Below are 21161 nucleotides of genomic sequence, written 5' to 3'. Positions count from 1 at the left end.
TCTCTTGAGAAATGGCCTGTGGCTGCGACTCTTGAGATTTCAACTTTAGCGAGGTTGGCAGTTCACTGTTCAATTTCAATCTCAAGCTGCTCGATCCGGCAAAGAAGCTGGTCTTTCTTCTCAAACAGCAGTGCCTCTTCTGTCTTTTGTAGCCGCACCTCTTGCTGTGGCTGCTCTGCCTGTAAATTGGTCCAAGAGGGAGCAAGAATCTTGCTCACGGTGGGACCGTGTGTTGGGTTCGCAAGCGGTGCTGCCCGGTGAGAAGGGCGCTCAGGAGCGGATGCTCTCCATCCAGGTCGAAAGTTCAGGGGAGATAGTCGCGAGTTTCCTGGCGTCGGCAAAGAAGGGTGAGCGGGCGGCAGCTCCGTCATGGGTGGGCAACCTGACTGCCCCTTTTTACCAGGCTGTTTGGAGGGAGAAGTGTCGATCATTATGACAAGCTCGATGTCTTTTCTTCTGGGTCTCGTGTCGAAAAGTGGTTGAGGGAAGCGTCATTGTGTGAGTAGAACAAAACATGGGGGACTTATGTAGTGTTGCCGTTGCCGTTGCCGTTGCCGTTGCCGTGGCCCAGAATGTCGTCGCCGCCGCTGCCCGGGAGCAATACCGGTATAGCTGTTTTCACCCCCATGATGACTTTCACTGTGAGAGACATAAAAGCTGTTGGGGCCAGCACCAGTTTTCCTGACATCCCCCCACAGACCCCTCCAAAGTCAAGAGATCTTCCAAGTCATAAAATACCCATTCCCAATAGATTTCTCACCGCGCTGTTGACAGAGTACCATCTCTTTATCCCCTTCAAATGTGACTTGTCACATCATCTGGCTTTATGTATTCCCTGCCCGGCTATCCCCTCTGTCAGGCCGTCTTGCTGCATCCAGCTCTTGTCCCTGAATCGATGCTCAATCCCACATGATGTCCTTTCTCCATCAACCCATTTCCCACCCAGTCCATTCCATCCACTTCCCAACTTGTCTTACAACCTAGCAAACAAAAAAGAGAGTCATAACTAACCTGCTGTATCTCTTGACGATACTTGTACTGTTTATCTTTGTCCGCCATTTTGATGGTTTGAAGGATGGATTAACGGTGCTGAATGGTTGTTGAAGTCTTCCAAAAGAGCTGTTTCCAACGAGAGGTAATTATGGCTATGGTGTAGAGAATTTGGAAGCGATGAAGGTCTACCGTGATATTAAACAAGAAATAGATATGTTGCTGTGAATGATGGACAGGTGTTGACTGGCGGAATAAGTTGCCAAGCGCGAGGCTCCAACAAGTCCGTTGATATCTGGCACGGACCACATATCCCACGTGACTGTGAGCTTCAGGAGCTCAATTATCTGTTTAGATTGAACTTGAAAGTTGCTATTGAAAGAAAGCTGTTTAAATTGTCTTTATTTTACATGCTTTGATTCCTCTCACACCCCATGAGGCACTGGTCAAGCTGCTCTCTACCTACGTCTCAAGACAAGAGGTTGAAGAACGCACGAGCCAACTGCTGTCAAGATGGACATGTATGGAGAGTGACTCCACAACGACGACAGCCAAGACCCTGTCGCAAACTGTTAACGGCTGATTAGCGTGCTACCCCGCATGCAACGCACTTCCAACCCCACCATCAGCAACCAAGCTCTCAGCCGCATCCCGCCTTGCACATTCGCAACCTCTCCCTATTCAGAATACTGGAGCCTGGAGCCTTGTTCATTGATATCAGACATCACCCAGTTCTCGCCTACTCCAAGATCTCCTGTTTCCTACCCTTCCCGTGGACACTGAGCCAGTCAAGATACCGAAATGCCTCCTCCAACATCACCGGTCCTTGTGGTATGGCTCCTTCCTTGTCACCTTACATCGCAAGTAAAAAGAGTATCTAACAGGTCACCACCAGACCAAAATCAAAGTCCAGCTCAAACTAGCCATAGCCCGCCTTCGTATGGTTCAAAAGCGTGACGAGGCCCTTGCAAAGACCCAGCGCAGAGCCATGGCCCAGCTCCTCGAGCAGAACAAGGTTGATTCGGCCCGAATCCGCGTCGAGAACATCATCAGATCCGACATCATCACCGAGCTCCACGAAATCCTAGAACTCTACTGCGAGCTTCTACTAGCCCGCGCTGGCTTGCTAGAGGCATCACCAACATGCGATCCCGGCCTTGAAGAGGCTGTCAAGTCCATCATCTACGCCGCTCCCAAGACAGAAATAAAAGAGCTCCAAACAGTGAGGACGTTGTTGGCCGAGAAGTTTGGGAAAGAATTTGTGCTACAGGCTACAGAAAACAGCGACAGGAAAGTAAGCGAAGGGGTGGTCAAGAAGCTGAGCGTCACACCACCAAAAGACGAGCTGGTGCAGGGCTACCTTGAGGAGATTGCGCGGGCATACGGCGTTGACTGGCCAAAAGGGAAGAATAAGGATCTGGGGGATCCTCCTGACTTTATGGATGATGATGATGATGATGAGAACCCAAGTGGAGGCCAGGCACAAAGAGTGTTGGAGGAACCGCTGGTTGGTGTGGATGAGGAAGCTGCTGCTGAGCTCAAGGCACAGGAAGACCTGAGCAAAGCTACACCCCCAAAATCTTTTGGGCCGGCTAGCCCGCTTCATGTCAATCCTCCTAGTGCTTCCACTGATAACATCCACCCCAAAGTCACTCTCAACAGACAGGAGTTGACAACACCAACCAAGAAGCCGGCTGCTGTGACGAGAAAGCCTTCGGAGCAGAAAGGGGATGGGGTTCCAGATCTGGATGAGCTTGCAAAGAGGTTTGCACAGCTGAAGAGGTGATTTCTAGCCCCCTTTTCATTTGTATACTGCTACTTCCTTGGGCTCGGGAGCTTGGCGGGTTGGTTTTGGGATATCTGTTGCTCATTCCTATCATGTAATTTTTTTTGACAGAGAACAACACCCTTCAGGTGGGATAATTACCTATGGAGCATCCAGGTGCTGTGATAATTGCGTTAGATGTGACCTTGAGCTGCTCCTTCCGTTTGTAACGGGATGCACACAACAGTAGCCCTTCGCTCCTGCCTTATTTTCTGGGAAATTCAACACAAAACACGTCACAGGAACGAGACTTGTCAAATGCTTCCATCTGCACCACTGATGGTTTCCTTCAAATCAACATCTTCCACCCATCTTTTCTTCGGCTACTTGCGTGAGTACTGATCAACCAAAACCGCTCTTTAGGTACCCAGCTTCTTTTGTCTCGACCAAGAACTGTCAAACAAGCCAATCTGCTGAACGGGTCGCAGCTTGGTTTTATTGGTTTTCTGATCTCGGCTCGATCGTAGCACCTGGTCAACTCTTCTCCAGGGGCTTGCGATCCATTGCAATTACTCACAGCCCCTGGCCGACAATATTCTGGTCCTTTCGAGAGGTACTTTTCAGGACAAATTCACGAACACATGTGCAAATACTGAAACTGACCCATCCTCTTGCACGTCTACAGGAAACTCGCAGAGGGCCGTTTGTTCCCGGCCTTAAGGCTGCCACATTGCGGAAGCCTGCCGGTCTGCTTGCTCAAGGAGCCCGTGTCTCCTGTTTGGAAAGAATGGGCAAGAGTAAGAAGAAGAACCCAGGCGAACCGCCACTTGGTGATTTTCGCAAATGTCCCTCCGCCCGTAAGCTCTTTGAGTCTCTCGGCCGGGAATTTCCTGTCAAGGTCAACAAACAGCGTACCCTCAACAGCTTTGTCATATGGCTTATCGAACGCCTGATTGACAAGGACGTGTCCAACCCATCAAGCGCTGAATCCGAACTCAAAGAGTGGTATCAGCTGCTCAAGAGCTGCCGCATTGACGACCAGACCATCATTGATGGTTTTGTCGAGCTAGAGCAGACCCACGTCTCAGAGCACCCTCTCGACGCGAGACGTCTTCACATCGTGGAAACGGAGTTGCGGGAACTAATCAGGACTACGGCCTCGCTGCCCCCAGCTCCATCCAAATCTTCAACAGCTCAAAAGATTCAAAAGCCCTCGGGCACTTTGTCCAAGCCCATGGATGAACACAAGCACCTCAATCGGCGGGTGTCAGTCTTGAGGATTGTTACTGGCCCTGACCCTTCAAAGTCAACGAACGATTACGCCCATCCGGATAGAAGACTGTCAGGCCCATCGGCCCGCAATGACTCTACCGTTGCCTTTGAAGGAGACATGAGCGATTATATCCATCCTGGAAGAAGGGCTCTTGTCAGCACACCACAAGAGTCTCCGAAACATGATTCTCCGCCGCCAACATTGGCTTATATGCACCCGGATAGGGCTGCATCTGTCTCGGTGGGCCACTCCTCTCCTGCCCCCGAGATCATGTATGGCCGTATGCATCCTGATAGGATGAAGTTTTCTCGAGAGGCTGCTCCTGAGCCTGGAGAGCTGATTGAAAAGGTAGTTCCCGCTGCTGACTGCATTCGAACGGGAACAGGAAGACAGGGCAAGAGTAACACATTTGATCCTTTCTGCCCCGATTTGCCGTTTTTATCAGGAGCAAATGCGATGGCCATGGAAGACTTGGTGAGGCAGAGAGGGAAGAAAAAGCAGGAGCAGGAGTGGGAAAAGTGGGAGCAGGAGGAGAAGCAGAAGCAGATGCAGAAGGAGAAGGAGAAGGAGAAGGGGAAGGAGAAAGGCAAGGATCTCTCCTTTCTTACCGGTTCCAACCGAATGGTGCTCGGTGATGACTGGGCGTTGGCCAGAACGAAGAAGAAAAAGAAGAAGGCCGCGCAAACTGAGCTAGTTTTGGAGTACGGTGAGAGCCCAGTTGACGTGGGAAACGCCAAATCGGCTACCAAGGGTGACAAGGAGTTTACCATACCGGGAAACTATGTGTGCAACCGTTGCAACGTGCGTGGTAAGTATGAACCCCCCAGGCATGATATTACTGATGTTAACCCTATTAGGCCATCTTATTCAAGATTGCCCAACGAACGGGGACTGGCGATATGCCGTCAAAGCACCCGAGGACTACACTTGCAATTTTTGTGGAAAACAGGCAGATCACTATATTGATGACTGCCCGCGGAAGCCTTCGAAAGGCTCGCGCAACGGTCAAACTGAGCGTGACGCGCCTCGGAGAGTCGTCAGTGATACCATCCGAGATTCCGTCATAGACTCCTACCGACCCGAGCCCCGCTCCCACAAGCGGCATCGCAGTATGGACAGTAAGTTTGACGATGATGACTATTTGGCCTCGAGACCTCACCGCCGTGGGACGAGGGGCCGCAAGTCTCGGCGTGCAGATGATGACCCAGAAAGCAACGTGTCTATTCGGGGAAGGGCTGGTACGAACGACAGTCCTTGGGGTGACTTGAAGTCTTCCATCGTGGGTTATCTCGATCCAGACAAGCCGGTTGGTGACGAACCCCCCACTAAGGTCTACACCAAACGCAAGCCTCCGCCCGTCAGCCCGGACCCCCATGAGGAGGGACGGCTTTCGTATTATGATGTGCCATCTGAAGACGCGCAGCCCGAGCACTCCACTTTGAAGAAGAATAAGAAGAAGACGCCCCCGAAGAAAACGCAGCTGGTTGTGCCCAAGTCCGAGAGATCCCCTATTCGTATCGCCAATGCGCCGCCCCCCAGAATTCGAGTTGGCCCACAGCAGGTCGGCCAAATGATTGAGGAAGAGAGGGACAAGAACGACTTGATCCCCTCGTTCTTCAAGATGTTTTTGGGCAAGAAGGTCTATTTCAGGACCAAGGCCAAGCGTCCAGTGGCAATTGACTTTATTGATATGCCCTCTGAGAGTGAGGGGGGCGATGACGATGCCATGGAGATTGACCAGGCTCAAGATTCTGTCAAGAACGAGCAAGGCGATATGTCCACCCAGCTGAAGAGCCGGCTCTCGCCTGGGCCCTCGGTGGACGAGCCACAGCAGGCGACCAATTCTTCTGTCATCCAACACCTCCACGGTGTCATCGACGTGGATGATGATGTTGTCATGACGGAGGCTAGGCCGTCTGTCATTGTCAGCGGGTTGGGAGACGTTACCGACCTCACTGGGCTATCTGATGGCGAGTCCCAGAGCCACATTGTGGTGGTTGATGATTAGATCCACCAACACCTGCCATGTCAGCTCTGAGGTGCTTATCTGTTGGGTTCTTGTTTATTTTGGGGATTGTTTATCATTATCTCTGGCTTGAGCTGGAGCCTAGAGCTTTTTCCCGTGAGCCTGTGCCTCACATGGGGAATTTTAGCGGTGGTCTGGAGTTTTGACTTGTTTTCTGTATTATATTGTACTATTATTGCATCCGTTCCTTTATCTAGATTTCGCCAGCAGACAAATGCGATGATTATTGACATTTCTGTCTGCCCGATGGTGAACCTGCTTCTTTTGAGATGTTGATGTCGCCCTGGTTCTGTAATCCCTCCTACATGGCCGCTCTGCCCTGCTCAACATCCCGTGGCCTGCCCGTCTCTCCTTCCCGACATCGGGCGATATAGACTCTTCCGCTCAGCCACGGGGATATTCATCCTCCTTTCCACGCGCACAATCGATATCTTTTTCACCATATATCCTCGCCTCTCTCACTCCAACTTATCCAAATGCTCCAACCTAGTCAACACAACCTGCTTCGACGTCTCCTCAATCTCCCCCGCGAGGAAGACCTCGTCCAGGATGGCGTACACCTTGTAAAAGTTAAACACCAGATCCAGCTCGCAGACGTTGCCAAAGAATGCATCCAAGACTTCAACAAAAAAGTGGATAGCCTCTAGATAGGCGAGCTCGTTGTCGTTTGTGTCGACGCAGGCGCAGAAGAAGAGGCCGGCGTAGCGGCGGTAGACGATCTTGTGGTTGCGGAACTCTACAAAGTTGGATTGGTACTTTTGGTCACGGGGGGCGACGAGGCGGTGGACCTTTCAGACATGGGGTCAGCATATGGGATGGGGGACGAAGAGGGGAGGAAGGGGTGGAAGAGGTACCTCGCCCTTGACCTTGACTTTTTCGTCGTCGCTGTAGGGGACGTACCATTTTGCTAGGCGGGTTTTGCCCCTATTCCAAAAGGTGGTCGGTTGGTTACCAATGGGAGGGAGACAGAAAAGAGGGGGGAGCAGGGGGAAACGTACTGTCGGTTCTGGATGAGGATAAAGTTCAACATTTCGGCGACGGCGGCGGCGCGATGTGATTATCTTTGTCGCCGTGGATTGGTGTTGTCGCGCGTGCTGAAGGTCAGGGGATGGATGTGGTTGATAATCGATAAGAGAGCTGTACCCCGAGGTCGCGGCGCGAACAGGGGCCTTGGCACTGACAGGGTTAGGGTTGGATGCTGAACTCGAAAAAAGGGATGGCCATCAAGGTGCGCGTTTCAACTGTTATCCGATAGCAGCCGCGAACCCAGCATTTCAACATGAGATCACGGGGGTCATGCGAAAATAGGACCAAAAATTGTATTGTGACATTATTACTTCGTTACTGGAGCTCTACCGCAAATATAAACTGCTGTATCCATACCCAACGCCTCTCTCATGCAACGCCTATCTCTAACAACATGAAAACAACGTCATCCAAAAAAAAAAAAAAAAAAAAAAAAAAAAAAAAAAAACTTGGTATCCTTCTCCATCCATGTGCGATGTGTCTAGCCGTGTAAAAATGCCCACAAGTTCAAACTCCTCCTCCCACCAACTATCCATCCAGTCAAGACATCTCTTTAATCCTCAGCCGCGCCCTTCCCCGCCTCCCTCAACCTCGCAACATACTGATGTCTGATCGTCGACAATGTCACAATCAACCCCAGCCCACAAGCACCCAGCGTGACAAAATACGCATTCCTGTAGCAGTCGATACCGTCATAGCACGAACGGTCACCATCAGGACTAACAATGATGTGACTGTCAAAGACGGCACCGTAAAACAGGTTGAAAATGTTGCCCGAGATGACAGGGCTGAGTGTCATGAACCCCCAGTTCTGGCTAAGTCCGTGGATACCGAACGTCTCAGCTACGATCGAGGGGAAGACACCAAACAAGAAGCCGTATCCGAGACCTGAGAGGCCAGAAACAAAACCGAGGTAGTGCGGGTTCGAGACGTTGAGGGCAAAGAGCTGGGCAATGCAAAATACGAGACTAGCCGCGACAAGGCACCAGGCGCGGCTGGCACCTACGACCTTGACAAGAAAATCAGATCCGACACCTGTAGATTTGTCAGCACAAAGAGCGAAATGACCACCCAGGGAAAGGCTCACCGCTCAGCAATCTCCCTCCGAAACTGCCAATGGACAGAATGGAGACATGCATCTGCTGACGCTGTACGAGGAAAGACTCGGGAACAGAGTCATCGAAACGCCTCCAGAGAGCATTGACGTTGTGTCCAATATTGCTGGAAAGGGTTAGCAATGTTTCTCCTCAAAGAAAGCGAGAGAACTCACTTGATAGTCATGAGACCAATGCCAGCCAGAATCCCCATAATGGTAAACAGCTGCCAAAAGTCGACATTGGACAACAAGCGCCAGCCACGGATATCTACACGATGGGAACGATCCATATCAACACTGCTCTGCACTAACACATCACCAGGCAGCGAGGACGACTTTGACATGAGGGACGAGGTCTCGTCAACGTCGCTATCGGGGGCCTCGTCCGAGGGGGGGCGGGCGGATTCAACATCGGTCTGGTCACGGAGCTGGGCGCTGGCTGACGGCGACGATGGTCCGGTAGCCTCTGCGTCTGTCTGTGCCTGCGTCGACGTCGCGGGAGTCGTGTAGGTGGTGGGCGTCGACATACCAGGTTCTACATCAGGGAATCTTCGCGCTCCTCTCGCCTTGCCGTCCTCCGATGACGATGTCCGCCGCAGCCGCTGCGTGTCCGAGCCGGAACCCCCGTTAGGTACCGCATGGTAGGCCGGAGTGTGGGGGTAGACCTTGAGGAAGCAAAATCCGGTGAAGATCAGAGCAAAGGTACCGGCGGCCAGAACAGTCAAGAACGCGCTGGTGTCTCCGGGAAAGAAGAGCGATCCAACCTGGGAGAAGAAGAATGCGCTCAAGCCGAAGGCAGCCAATGGGAAGGCCGTGGCGGTGCCCCGATGGTGTGGCCAGTTGAGCGCCGACGTTTTGACTGCCGCCTGGAACGCCATACATCCGCCCAGGCCGGTAAGATACGAAAAGAAACATAACAGAGGAACCGAACCGGCCGCGTTTTCGTACGAGGAGCGAAAGGGGTAGTACCCGAGGCCGAGGAGAAGCGCGCCGGCTGCCACGGCTGGTCGGGGTCCACGGTTATCGACAAACAACCCGATAGGTACGCCCATCGAATACATGCCCAGATTACCCGCCGCTCCGATCAGGTTACTCTCCGTCGTCGTGAGGTTAAGCTTATCGGCGAACTGTGGGGCCCAGGCCGAGTACACATACTGAACCACGAAGGTTTACAACCGTCAGCGCTCCCGTCACCGAACCAAATCCCAACAGCCTGCCAAATTTCCCCCCAAGGAATCACATACGTTGGTACCGCACGCGAGCGATATGACTGTCGCGGCGACGCTGGAAACCATGCGCGCGCGGTGTAGTTGTTGGTCGAGCATTGTTTCGTCGGGGTGCTGCGATAGCGGAGCACGGCGATGATGTATTATCTAGATGTCAGCGGAAAAGCATCCCGGCGGGTTCGAGATGCGATAGGAGGAGAGCGAAGTCGATCGCTCAGGGCATCGCGGGAAAAGAGCGGGCGTGAGAGGAGAGTAAAAAGACGATTGCGAAAAACGGTACAGACAGAATTACAATCAACAAAAAGATGGGGGGGATGGGATGACGGTGGTTGTCGTTGTTTCGAATCCCCTTGCCAAGATAAGGCGAGCAGCCGGGGGGGGGGGTGCCCTTTGACCCCTGTGACAGCCGCCAAACAAGCAGTGGAGATCGGTTCTGCCCGTTGCGTAACCGTTCGCTTATAACAACTGTGATTGGTGGAATGGCCTCAAACACCCACTGGGATGATCCGATAAGAACATTCTTATCATTTACACAAACTCTCGCCAGTTGAATCAACTTCAGCATTGCCTGGTTCTATGAGCTGGATGCTCTACACATGCATGTGTGCCTCTGACACAACCACGATACCGCCTCAGACGCTCCAAAGCTCGGGACCTGTTGCCTGACCACCTGCCATGTGCCTGTGGCATGTGTTCATGTGAGACACTGCAGATAGCTTGGTATTGCGTAACACAGGGGAAACTTTACCTAACAACACCACCACGCCCCCTCGAAATTACATAACGATACCAGCCCAACCCATCGTGTTACCTAAATATCCTATGCCCTCATCTTGGGTGTTCATAGTGTCAGTGTTCTAGAACATGGTGAGAGCTCTGAAACGTGTGGACTCGGAGGAACATGCGAAGCCCGTCGGGTTTACTCGGTCGGGTATGTTTGACCATGGGAAAAAGGCTCCACGATAGTATTCACATTGGTTGCCAGAATGCTAGACACTACCCCACAGTATCACTTCGGGTATCCGTATGTGTAGAGTCTATTATGATCCATATGTTGACTTTTTGGGTATCCTCTGTCGTCTCATTAAGCTTAAAAGGAAGATGGTCTTGTCGAGACATTATTGCAGACATCAGGGATGTGTCCGGTTTTAAGAAGCACTTGGCATGTTCGAGAAAAGCTTGTCTTGGGGCTCTGACCGGGGGGCTACATGATCAGAAGCATCTACAACCTTGAAGCCAAGCTGAGATGCCGAGCCCGAAACCAAGATAAGACTGATACACATCAAGTATCATTATCGTGAAGATGAAATGATGTATCAGACGGTCCCCTACAGGTTGCCCATTCATCCTTCAGGCGTTCATTGGACCTTGATACGCATCTCTCACCTTATCAGATCTTGTAGACATCCCTCACCCTACTCTGTCTCATCCCCCTCGTCATCATCCCCCCTCCCCACCTCCAACCTCACCCCCTCCCCTTCATTCCACCCCCAAACAATCACATAATGCCCCGCCAACAACTTCCACTCCTCCACCTCATCCAACCTCTCCAACCCATCCACCCTCTCCCTCTCCCCCTCCCCCACCCACTCCTCCCAAATCTGATCCACAGTCCTACTCCTCACCTCCCTAAACCCAGCCTCCAGCAACCTCCTCTCCTGGTCCTCCTGCGTCTGGTACACCGCCAAAGTCGGCATCGTCACCCCCCGCGCAGCAAGATTAGAAATCATCATCCGTCCAAACGCATCCCCCGGTAAAATCGGCTCGTAAATCACCAGCCCCAAACTAGGAAAACAAGACGTAAAAGAGGTGATTATATCCGATGCTGTCGAAGGTGGGAGGTAGCAAAGGCAGCATTCGGACAGCAGCAGTGTCGGGCACTCCTGTGATAGTCCCGGGAGGGAGGAAGGAGAAGATGGAAAAAACCGGAGATCAAGCGGGTGGAGAGTGAGGGTATTGCCTGTTTTTGGGTTCGCATGCTGCTTCGAGACATAAGACTGGTTCGTGGCCGGGTTTGGGAGTGGCATTGGCGGGGAGAGGATGCCGTTCAGCGCTGGGACTGTCCGGATGAGGGTGTTCTTCTTGGAGATGATAACCGGGAAGTCGATTTCATGATAGTGGATGTTTTGGTGTTTTTGAGACGAGGTGAATAATCGAAAGCAGCGGGTGTCTGTTCCTGCTCCGAGGGAGACTATCTGCCGGGGTTTGCCGGTGGAGAAAGTGCTGGAGAGGAAGTGGTGGATGAGAATGTCTATCGCTGTCGTGCGGGTGTATGTTCCTCTGTTTATTATTGGGAGTCTGCGGGGTGTGGGTAGTCCTGGGCCTGGACCGGAGTAGAACGGTGGTGGTGAAGGAGCTACGAAGTAGCTGGCGAAGGGGTCGATGAGGTAGCCTAGTTCTACGGCGCTGAGGCGGGAGACAGCAGCGTCGGTGTCGGTTCCCTGGATTGTGGTGTCATGGCTGGCTGATGGCCCGGAGGAGCTACCCCGGTGTGAGCCGCCCCGGCCCCGGCCTCGGGATCCTCCACGGCTGCCGCGGAGGGAGAGAAGGTTGGGTATTGATGGGGCGGACATGGTTCGGTAAAGAGTTTGGTGGATCGCTGAGTGTGATAAACAACCCGAGCGCTATGAAAAGCCTCTCATTCCGCTCTCGCCAGAGGATATCGGGATATCAGATTGCCACAAATCGTTGTGTTGCCGTGTATTGGGATGACGTCGGTGAGGCTAATGACAAGCTCAAGAGGTGTTGTGGGGTCAAGTGTTGGGCGTTCTTAACAGTTTTGGCGGTAAAATAGGCTCAAACTGCTAACGGAAAAGCTGCAAGCTACACAATCTTTTTAGTGGGGGTTAGTAGCTGTTTGCTCGCATGTTCATCCACTTTCAACCTCGCTACATAAAACGGGGAAAAGTCGAATATACAGCGATGGGTTTTCTCACGTACTTAGGGATATTCTTTTTTTTTAAAAAAAGTTTTCTTTCATTGTTTGCCGCATCCAGATCCTCTCTAGATTCCGATCTGGAAACCGAGGACTTGAAAGATCGTAGAAACACTTCGACGGCCTACCTACAATGGTCAGCTTGTGCCTAGAACACGGTTGGCACCTCGAGGAGAACACTCTTCACAAAGAAACCGAAACATATCATATATTAACCATAGGCCGGTAAACCCTCTCCTCCGCCTCCCCCACCCTCACATCCGTCTTGATCAAATTCCCAAAGCTATCGACCCCCACCGCTCCCTTCGGAATATCATCACAATACCTCTCCCACGCACCTCTAATCTTCGGTCCTATCCCACCCGTCCTAGTCCAACCAGGTCGGACAGTAGTCATCCCAACACCAAACGGCATCAGCTCCAGCCTCCAGCTCCTCGTCATAGCCTCCATCGCAACCTTCAAAGCATAATACGGCGGCCACAACGGCGGGTTGGCATACCCCCCAAAGCTTCCAACACTGATGAACCGCCCCTTATTCTGCCTGATCGTCGGCAGGAAAGCCCGGACCACCGAGACGTATGCCCAGAGGTCGAGTTCGAATATCCGGCGGACGTCAGAGTCGGGGCCGAGCTCCATTGGTGACATCATGCAACAGCAGGCATTTGTTCACCACTGCGATGAGGGGGTTATCTGTTGTCGAGGAGAGCTGGAGAGCGATCTGGTCAAGGCAGGCTGTTGCGAGGCCGATTCCTGGATCAAGGGTGAGTAAGGGGTAAGCAAAAGGCGACGAGAAGGCAAGCAAGGGCAGTTCAGAGGTAGGTGAGGGATGGAACGGGGCACGAGAGCTGAAGGGAAGGTAGGGGTGTCAAAGGGAAGGTGTACTCACCTTCAGTGGCACCAGTCATGACAACGCTTGGCGAGCACACACGGCCATCCTTTAATCTTTGAGGTCTGGTGTGAGTTTGAGGTTTGAGACCGCCAAAGAAGACGTAGAGGATGTAGTTGCTCGTGTAGTGAACTCCAAAGTCTATCCAGGCAGTACTCAGCTCAACCCGACCATGATGGCCGAGAAGAAGGTCAGGGGTTGGTCGGTCGACGGCATGGTTAACTGGACGAACTAGTTCGGTGAGATTGCAGTTTGGATGATCAATGGATTAGGAGCTGCATAACGCAATAATCGAGTCTTATTTGTTGCTACTATCTTTTAGTGTCGAACCAACGCTCTTGCACTTCATTCCCTTTATATCGACACTTCTCAAAAGATCAATCTCTACCACCACGATATCTTGCGTCATGATTTTCTTTGCGACGGCAATTTATCACAATGGCGCTCTGAAAGATCGATATCAAGAGGATCAGGGCTGGTAGCACAAGATGTATAGTATTTGGAGGCCCAACATGAACAAATGAGATGCCTTCTTTCTCCTCAGTTTGAACGTTTCTCGAGAGCACACGCGTCCATGCGCCGAGTAGATAAAAACCTCAGAGCCTTGGGCCAAAATAAGAAGTGCGGTATCCTCGAGCCTTGAATCATGACTGCAAGGGCCTTGTGCTTGAGGATCTGGTCACCTTGTGTAACGTCTTGAACGTCTGATTCCACGGAAAGGGAGACAATCCGTCTCCGTACAGTCTCCGGGGATGACCACCAGGCAGAACACCCCGCGAGTGGCGCAGTGCTGGATCGTATTGAAGGGGCGGCCAATCACAGCCTGCTGTTGGCGCAGTCAGACGAGGCACCAAACGCTTAATGCTCCGCATTTCTTTGGCGGTTGCACGCCCCTTCAGGCTGTTGGATCCCACTATAATAAACGTTCAGCGCCGCCTGCCACGCCCCGGGAACTCTCATTCATTTCCTGGGTTGTGGTTTGCTTATCAACCATCTCGATCACCACCAATCTTTTTACCATCGTTTATTTTTTTCCCCCTCTTTTTTTTCTTTTCCATCATCACCAGTTATACCTGAGAGTTCTCATTTGTCAGATTATCCCAAGAATGCTCTCCCCCGTTGTACACGCGGGCGGCATGCTCGCCAAGCGGGCCTACTCCAACTTGGCCGACAGCTCCTCAGACATGCCCGATGAGCCTCAAGGACCCCCTATCAAGTGGGCGCCTTATGGCGGACTCCAACTCTTCATCAACATCCTCCTCTTCCTCCCCATGTTCCTCTACATCGGCTACACCCTCACCCACATCTACCCAACCCTCGCCATCGTCGAGGACCCCCTCCCCGCCTACGACGCCATCCCCATCAACGAGCCCACCAACGAAGATGGCGACATCAACAAGGCAAATACCAACAAGAACGCTCCTCCCCCTACCTACAACAACAACAACAACAACAACAACATCATCAACGGTGGCTCTTCCTCCTTCCCCAACGGTGACGGCCCCCTCCCGACCAAACCCATCACCTCCTCCCTCCGCGCCACCCACCGTACCCTCCAATCCATCTCCGGCTTCCGGTCTCAATTCCGCGGTTTAGGGTGCTTCCTCTTCCTCGCCTTCACTACGAGCATCCTCTCAGGAATCTTCTTCTTCATCCCCATCCTCGGCAACCTCGTCGTCCTCCTCCTCACCTCCCAACTCATGACCGCCCTAACCCACATCATCATCTCGGTCCCCCGCCCGGCCAACACCCCCCACGGGCGCACCTTTTTCTCCCGCCTCCCCTCCTGGCGTCGCAACTTGGTAGCAACCTACCAGCCCATCCTCTTTTACTGGATCGCCATCCACGCCTCTCTCATCCTTCCGGGACTCCTGGCGGGCCTCATCGGCCTCTCCCCTTATGATGATAACTCCCAGCTCAAGGAGGGGATCTCAGGGTCGGAAGTCGCCAAGCTTGTTTGTGTGCTTGGGGTTTTTGTCGGGTTGAACTTGTTGCTTGTTGTGCCTGCTCATGTTGCTTTGGTGAGGGTGCAGGCCACGCTGTTGCCGCATGAGGAGGAGACGATCGTGCCGTTTGACCGGACTTTCGGGGGGAGTGTGGAGGCTGAGGTGATCAATGGGAGGGGGTTTGGGAGTTTGAGGAATGCGCTCAAGACGGTGAGCTGGGGGAGTTGGGTTAGGTTGTATGGGCAGCAGGTTAAGATTTTGGGGGTGATGGTGGGATTGTATGCCGTTATGGGGGGTTGGTTGGTCGTGCAGTTCTTTTTTCTGGGGTGGAGGGCTTGAGAGTGTTTTGTTGTGCTGGTGAAAGGTGTTGATGGTTAGGGGTAGGGGGTAATGGCAGGAGGGAGAGGCCTGTTTGTTAGGATAGGGTTGGATGAGGTGGTGGAAGAGTTGTGCTAAACCAAGGCATGGGAATTGTTTTTGGATATATACCGTGTGTGGTTTTGTTTCTCATTTTCTGTCTCATTTTCTGGTTTATCTACTGAAGAAAAATAAAAAATTCCCTGACGGGAAATGTCCCTTGTGCAATCCATACACCACCACAGTTAGAACTTGGTGAGAGCGCTTCTCGAACCCACCACCGCACTAAAGAGTGCCCTTGTTCTATCCGACAAAGTATGTGACCATACATGTGAAGAATTACCGTTTAGCCATTCACACATTCATCTCGTGGTATTCATGAAATGAAAATGTGCCACAAAGGGTTGTCGTCATACCCGAGGGAGAAAAAAATGTCTGAGTCGTGTCGTGTCTGAAATGTGGGTTAATAAGAAGGGAGAGTGCGGCCGGCGAGCCGGCGAGCCGTTACACTTGCTTCAACAAAACTTTGGTCGTGGCCCCTCCTCTTTTCATTTTCGCCCGCCCCCCTCTCTCTCCTCCTCCTCCTCCTCCTCCTCCTCCCCAGAAAATCAGGTGTTTGCCCTTTTCTTCCTCCACCAACCAACCCAGCTTTCGTCATCAAGATAACCATCATTCAACCAATACATTCACAATCAGCAGCACGGAAACAGGAGCAAGTGTTATCTTGTTTTTTCCCTTTTTTTTCTTTTATTTTTTAACCATCGTCCAATCATCTTCATTTTTCATTCCCTTATATACCTCATTGTCTGCCTGCCACCTCTTGTTCAGAAAGGGAGATGAGGGGCATAAAAAGCTGGTCCGCGTCTAGTTCGTTGGCAAAACCGCCCATCATTGATAAACCAGCCTTTCCTCCTCCCAACATACAGAGTTCGTTCGTTTCCAACCCTTCCAAGCTGAAGGTCTCCCAGCCAGACATGACACTTCCCCTTCCTCCCCCTCCAATCATGTTTTTTCCCTAACCTCTCCCCCCTCCCCCCCACCGCCAACCCAGCAACCAACCAACCATCCCATGCATCATGTTTCCCTACTTCGTAATAACAAAAACAACCACAGCAACTCCTTTCAGCAAGCAAAAAAGCAAAATGACCTCGAAAACAGGCCCAACCATTGTAAGTAAGCAAAAACAAAAAATGGGGGTATATCGCGCAAGAAAAAAACTCTGGCTCAACAAATAGCAGAAGAAAGAAAAAAAAAAACAACCCAAATGTGTGTCGAAATATCAACAAATATTCGCTCGCTGAACTCTCTTCGAAGAAATGTCGTCGGGCAAGAGTGAATGCCGACAAAGCAAAAAAAAAAAAAAAAGTGTATCGAACCAGTCGTCGATGGTTGGTCGCCTCCGGTGAAAAAGAAGAATAATAGACACTAGGCCGCCGGTGTAAAGTGTTTTGGCGAAGAAAATCGAACAAAAAAGTGTGTACAAGTTCAGCTGACGAGTCATTAGGCGCTTTGTATCTGGCGGATTAGGGTCGTCTTCGTCGGCTTTAAAAGAAGGGGGTGAAAGTCGTATCTGTTCAATCGAATCGAAAGGGAAAAAAAAAATAGGGTCGCTTGTTGAGCGAAAAGAAACATGTCGTCGAAGGACGGCTTTAAAGCAAGGCAGCAGCAGCAACAATGGCGACGACAAGGCCGGCAATGGCGCTTCCGCCGTGGTCGGCAGCACCCCCTTCGTTGCTTGGGGAAGTTGAAGCAGCAGCAGCAGCGGCGGCGGCGGCGGCTCTGGAATCGGCTCCGTCGGCTTCGGTGGTGGTGACGGTCTCGGCAGTGGCGGTCGGTTCGATGTCGGAGTAGGTCTTGGTTTTACCAACGGCTGTGCTTTCCAGGAAGATACCACCCATAAAGTAGGGGTCCGAGGTGGACTCGGAGGACCATGACTTGGAGGTTGTTGGGTTGACCTTCTTGATGGAGAAGGCGGCCTCGGTGGTGCTGCTTGGAGGAGCGGCGGTCGTCTTGGGGACCTTGGCGACGGTGGTTGGCTCTGGCTTGGGGGTTGGCTTTGGCTCCTCCTTGGGCTTGGGCTTGGGTTCCTCCTTGGGCTTGGGCTTCTCGCCAGTCGAGCCGTCGGTGTTAAAGACGACAATGTTGGCGGTCTTGCCCTTGGGGACGGTCACGACGCAGAAGTTGGCGCCGCCATCGACGCTGGCGGTGTTGGGGCTTTCCACACCACCCACTCCGCTCTTGGTGGGATCGATGACGCAGGGGAGACCGTTGCAGCCGCCGTCGGGGCATTCGATCTTGAGGCCGTAGGTGGGCGTGTTCTTGGAGTTGTCGGTGGTCATGTACTCGGGGTTCCAGGCGATCTTGACAAAAGTTTCTCCGCTGCTCTGGGTGTTGGCGCCGGCGACGTAAGGACTCCAGTTGCCGATCGCCTCGGTGATCTTGCCCCACACGCAACCCCTGGAGGCATCAACTCCTGGGGGGTTTACATAATAACTTTATCCGGGATTAGCATCACGATGAGGCAGAGATCGGATGGATTTGGAGCAACTCACTGAGCGGCGGTTTGGGCCCAGTACGAGGCATCTGGGACGGAAAGGGTCATGGTGTCGGAGACATCTGTTGGGATGATCATGGCTTCGTTGCCGGGAAGAACGGTCTGGCAGAAAGACACGACCTTGCCGCACTTGTTGACGGCTTTGACGGCGCCAGTGCCATCAACGCAGTATGGCTTCTCCTTGAAGGGCTTCATGGGCTTGCCGCCATCACAGTACAGACCGCCATACTAGGGGATGTCAGCCACCAACCCGGTACACGCTACGAAGCCAGCATCAGACCACTCACCATGGATTCCGGATAGGTATATTTTGTGTTTGGCTTCCACTGGGCCATAACCTTTCCGGACCTGCAAGCAATCGGGCACCACTTTCCATCCTCGCAAGGCTCATCAGGGCTCATGGCAAAGCCGTTGTTAACGTCACCGGGAACGCGCACGAGGTCGGGATCATTTGGCAAGGAGCATGGGGCCTTTCTCGCAGCGATTCTGGAGGCACCAATGACCTCCCCGGCCATGTGGCTGTGGTGGTTCTGCCTCCTGGCATATCTCTCGTGTGCGTGACGGTGGCCGCCGTGGACGTGGCCTGCAAGAGCGGGTTGGGCCGCGAAGAGAAATGAGGCCGAGCCGATGACGGCCTGAAGCGTAGTTGTGAGCTTCATGGTTGTGGTGTGTTTGGTTGAAAGAGTTGAAGATCTGAAGTCGTGTGTTCGTCGCGTCTCTCAGACGACACAAGGTTGACCCGAGTTGCGGTGTTGCCCCTAGGATGGCTTCGTCTCCACCGCTCCTTGTTTTTCAAACTGTGGGCTGTTTTATATGGTCGCAGATATCTCTGTCAGCGGCGCATAGCAGAAAAGAGCGTGAGGCCAGGCCGAGATGGTAGCGAATGTGTTTGACTGGCGACCGACCTTGTCGTCGTCGATATCGAGATCGAAAAGATTGACAAGGGGCCGGGAAAAGGAAAGAGAGAAAAGAGAGACGAAAAAAGGAGAGGACGTTCTGGATGCAGAACGAGAATGTGGATGCGGCCCTGTATGTGCAAGGTTGTGCAAGGTTGAGGACTGAGAAGAGGTGAGAGAGATGTCCACAATGGAGTTGGGGAGGAGTTTGTGTCTCCACGTTTTTTCTGGGGGGGATGGGAGCGGTTCTCGATAGCCTCAAGGACGGCCCAATCAGGAGACATGTTTGATCCGGTTCCTGGTGTGTTCCTGGTGTGGCTCATCTCGGCAGTAAGGGTCATGTCGCAGGGGTTGCTGTCAGGAACAGCACGTGTTGGCCAATGGGAGCCGCAGCTGAGGAGATTGAGTGCGCTAGGCCCAGAGCGGGAACCAGGATGAAATGAGCTTTTTGCACGGGTGAGCTTCCGTGCCTGACAGCAGATCGAATCAAGCTGGAGAATCGAGAAAGAAATCCCTGTTTAGGCTCGATTCCGGTGACATGTTTTTTTCTTTCATCTCATTTCATCCCGCCTTTTTGGAGACTTTTTTTTTTCCTTTTTTTTTTTCTCTCTCTTCCGTTGCGTGCTTCCAGCTGGGGAAAATCCACTTTGGAGTCGGCTGTTAACGATGTGTTGGCGGTGTGGTGGCTCAGGGGAGATTAAAAGGTGTCGAACCCAATTCCCTCGTCAACCGTGCGGCGGCATGACGCAAGGCCGTTTTTCGTGTTTTTTTTCTCGATCGGGTTGTCAAAGGAATCTTTCTTTTTTCTTTTTTTTTTCTTTTTTTCCTTCTTTTTTTTCTTTTTTGGGTTTTGTGTTTGGCAAGAGATATTCTTGGGTTGATGGGCAGTAAACAGGTGTTGTGCCGCGAAACGACATGTGGAAACATGGAAACCAACCATCAGCATCATGGAGGGTAGAGATCGAACAAGGCTTCAGTTTGAGCGGTCAGCTCACAGTATAGATTACTGCTCAGACCAGTGTCTAAGCGGTGAACTGTTCTTTCTCCTCGAGCTTGTTGATCTTCATCATTTCCCGTCTTTTACTGACTGACTCGGTCTTGCTCAGTGCTTCGCTGAAAAGGGAGGGCAACCCGTTCTTTCGTCGGTTCTTCGGGCCTATCGCGTTTGGAGATGTGTTGTGTTGTTATGAGTAAGCAACAGTGTGCGGCGGATATATGCCTTGCATGGAAATACATATTGGGCAGCTTTACAGCCGGGTGGTAGAGCTAGTGTTATTGGTGCTGGTATATGTTGTGCCAGTACCTTGTGGTATGGGGTGATTTTTTTTTTGGGAGGCGGTCTGAATCTGCTCTACGCCTCTCTGGTCTTGACCTTTTTGTGAAAGTCATTTTCATGTGAGGTGTTGAGTTCACTTGCATGGAATCATGTGCTTGAAAGTACTAGGCAGAGGCAAGTCTTGAGCATGGAACCAATAGTTGGTATCTGAAAAATATTTTTTTTTGGAGGTGGACAACAGGTTAAATTAGATACCGGTACATGGCTGCAAGAACAAAGGATAGCAGCAATCGATCAGAGACCACGGGATGATTGGATGCCATGTGTTGTGAGAATACCCACAATCTGAACCCCTCCTTGTGCTCTTGAGGTTGTGTTCTCTGCCTCCCAAACTGCGAGAATCCGGTGATTTCAATCGCGTAGACCAGAATCGGTGACATTCCCAGTACTAGGACCAGCCTACCATCCATCATGATCTGTGGTTGATCTGGTGCTGATACGCCTTCAGGTCCCCAAATGGGCCCCGTTAACAGCATGCTCACTGTTTTGCCTCGGAAAAACAACCCTATCATCAGGGGCGCTGAAATTCTCGGTATCGGGTCCATGAAGACCATGGAAAACGCCGCCATATGGCGCAACAGCTCCTCTCGAGGGTTGGTCAGTCATTAGCATGTGTCCTTCTCAGACTGAAGGCACCTACAAAGTGGAACACGATCAGCTGGTGTCCGAGGTAAAATTGTGACAGAAAACACATCATGAAGCGACACTTGGGGCCTGATTACTGGCATGAGACTGATAGTCCCGCATGGCTTGAGCTTGAAGACATTCGCTACGGCCATCCTTGGTATGAGTGCGGTTACTCACGTGTTTGTCACGTGCGCAGCGCCACAAACCAGGGAACTCACAGCC

General features: G+C 52.1%; 7 protein-coding genes across 7 annotated transcripts; 3 read left to right on the top strand and 4 right to left on the bottom strand.

The window, feature by feature from the left end:
* Positions 1 to 1386: 1386 nt before the first annotated feature.
* IST1 (Vacuolar protein sorting-associated protein ist1) lies at positions 1387 to 3126 on the top strand. Its single transcript, XM_062913999.1, is given in 3 exon segments — positions 1387 to 1511; positions 1522 to 1821; positions 1886 to 3126. The coding sequence occupies 2 exon segments, from the start codon at positions 1792 to 1794 to the stop codon at positions 2774 to 2776; spliced, it is 921 nt and encodes a 306-aa protein (XP_062762940.1). The 5' UTR covers positions 1387 to 1511; positions 1522 to 1791; the 3' UTR covers positions 2777 to 3126.
* A 416-nt stretch (positions 3127 to 3542) lies between these two features.
* On the top strand, positions 3543 to 6036 carry QC763_601480 (uncharacterized protein; the record flags this gene model as incomplete). The annotated part of the gene is made up of 2 exons (XM_062914000.1): positions 3543 to 4836; positions 4886 to 6036. The coding sequence occupies 2 exons, from the start codon at positions 3543 to 3545 to the stop codon at positions 6034 to 6036; spliced, it is 2445 nt and encodes an 814-aa protein (XP_062762939.1).
* Positions 6037 to 6172: 136 nt separating this feature from the next.
* On the bottom strand, positions 6173 to 7180 carry BRO1_2 (bck1-like resistance to osmotic shock). Its single transcript, XM_062914001.1, has 3 exons — positions 7053 to 7180; positions 6909 to 6978; positions 6173 to 6842 (listed from the first exon to the last, which is right to left on the bottom strand). The coding sequence occupies exons 1-3, from the start codon at positions 7082 to 7084 to the stop codon at positions 6513 to 6515; spliced, it is 432 nt and encodes a 143-aa protein (XP_062762938.1). The 5' UTR covers positions 7085 to 7180; the 3' UTR covers positions 6173 to 6512.
* Positions 7181 to 7359: 179 nt separating this feature from the next.
* QC763_601500 (uncharacterized protein) lies at positions 7360 to 9940 on the bottom strand. Its single transcript, XM_062914002.1, has 4 exons — positions 9421 to 9940; positions 8351 to 9330; positions 8168 to 8301; positions 7360 to 8115 (listed from the first exon to the last, which is right to left on the bottom strand). The coding sequence occupies exons 1-4, from the start codon at positions 9499 to 9501 to the stop codon at positions 7634 to 7636; spliced, it is 1677 nt and encodes a 558-aa protein (XP_062762937.1). The 5' UTR covers positions 9502 to 9940; the 3' UTR covers positions 7360 to 7633.
* Positions 9941 to 10817: 877 nt separating this feature from the next.
* Positions 10818 to 11975, bottom strand: PPM1 (carboxy methyl transferase for protein phosphatase 2A; the record flags this gene model as incomplete). Its single annotated transcript, XM_062914003.1, has 1 exon — positions 10818 to 11975. One exon carries the CDS (start codon positions 11973 to 11975, stop codon positions 10818 to 10820), a length of 1158 nt encoding a protein of 385 aa, XP_062762936.1.
* A 2354-nt stretch (positions 11976 to 14329) lies between these two features.
* QC763_601520 (uncharacterized protein) lies at positions 14330 to 15508 on the top strand (the record flags this gene model as incomplete). Its single annotated transcript, XM_062914004.1, has 1 exon — positions 14330 to 15508. One exon carries the CDS (start codon positions 14330 to 14332, stop codon positions 15506 to 15508), a length of 1179 nt encoding a protein of 392 aa, XP_062762935.1.
* A 1063-nt stretch (positions 15509 to 16571) lies between these two features.
* QC763_601530 (uncharacterized protein) lies at positions 16572 to 20302 on the bottom strand. The gene is made up of 3 exons (XM_062914005.1): positions 18368 to 20302; positions 18079 to 18308; positions 16572 to 18019 (listed from the first exon to the last, which is right to left on the bottom strand). The coding sequence occupies exons 1-3, from the start codon at positions 18737 to 18739 to the stop codon at positions 17176 to 17178; spliced, it is 1446 nt and encodes a 481-aa protein (XP_062762934.1). The 5' UTR covers positions 18740 to 20302; the 3' UTR covers positions 16572 to 17175.
* Positions 20303 to 21161: the final 859 nt, after the last annotated feature.

Source organism: Podospora pseudopauciseta, chromosome 6 (assembly GCF_035222475.1).
Source record: "Podospora pseudopauciseta strain CBS 411.78 chromosome 6, whole genome shotgun sequence".
NCBI lineage: Eukaryota > Fungi > Ascomycota > Sordariomycetes > Sordariales > Podosporaceae > Podospora > Podospora pseudopauciseta.
This window is presented reverse-complemented; position numbering and strand designations above follow the sequence as displayed.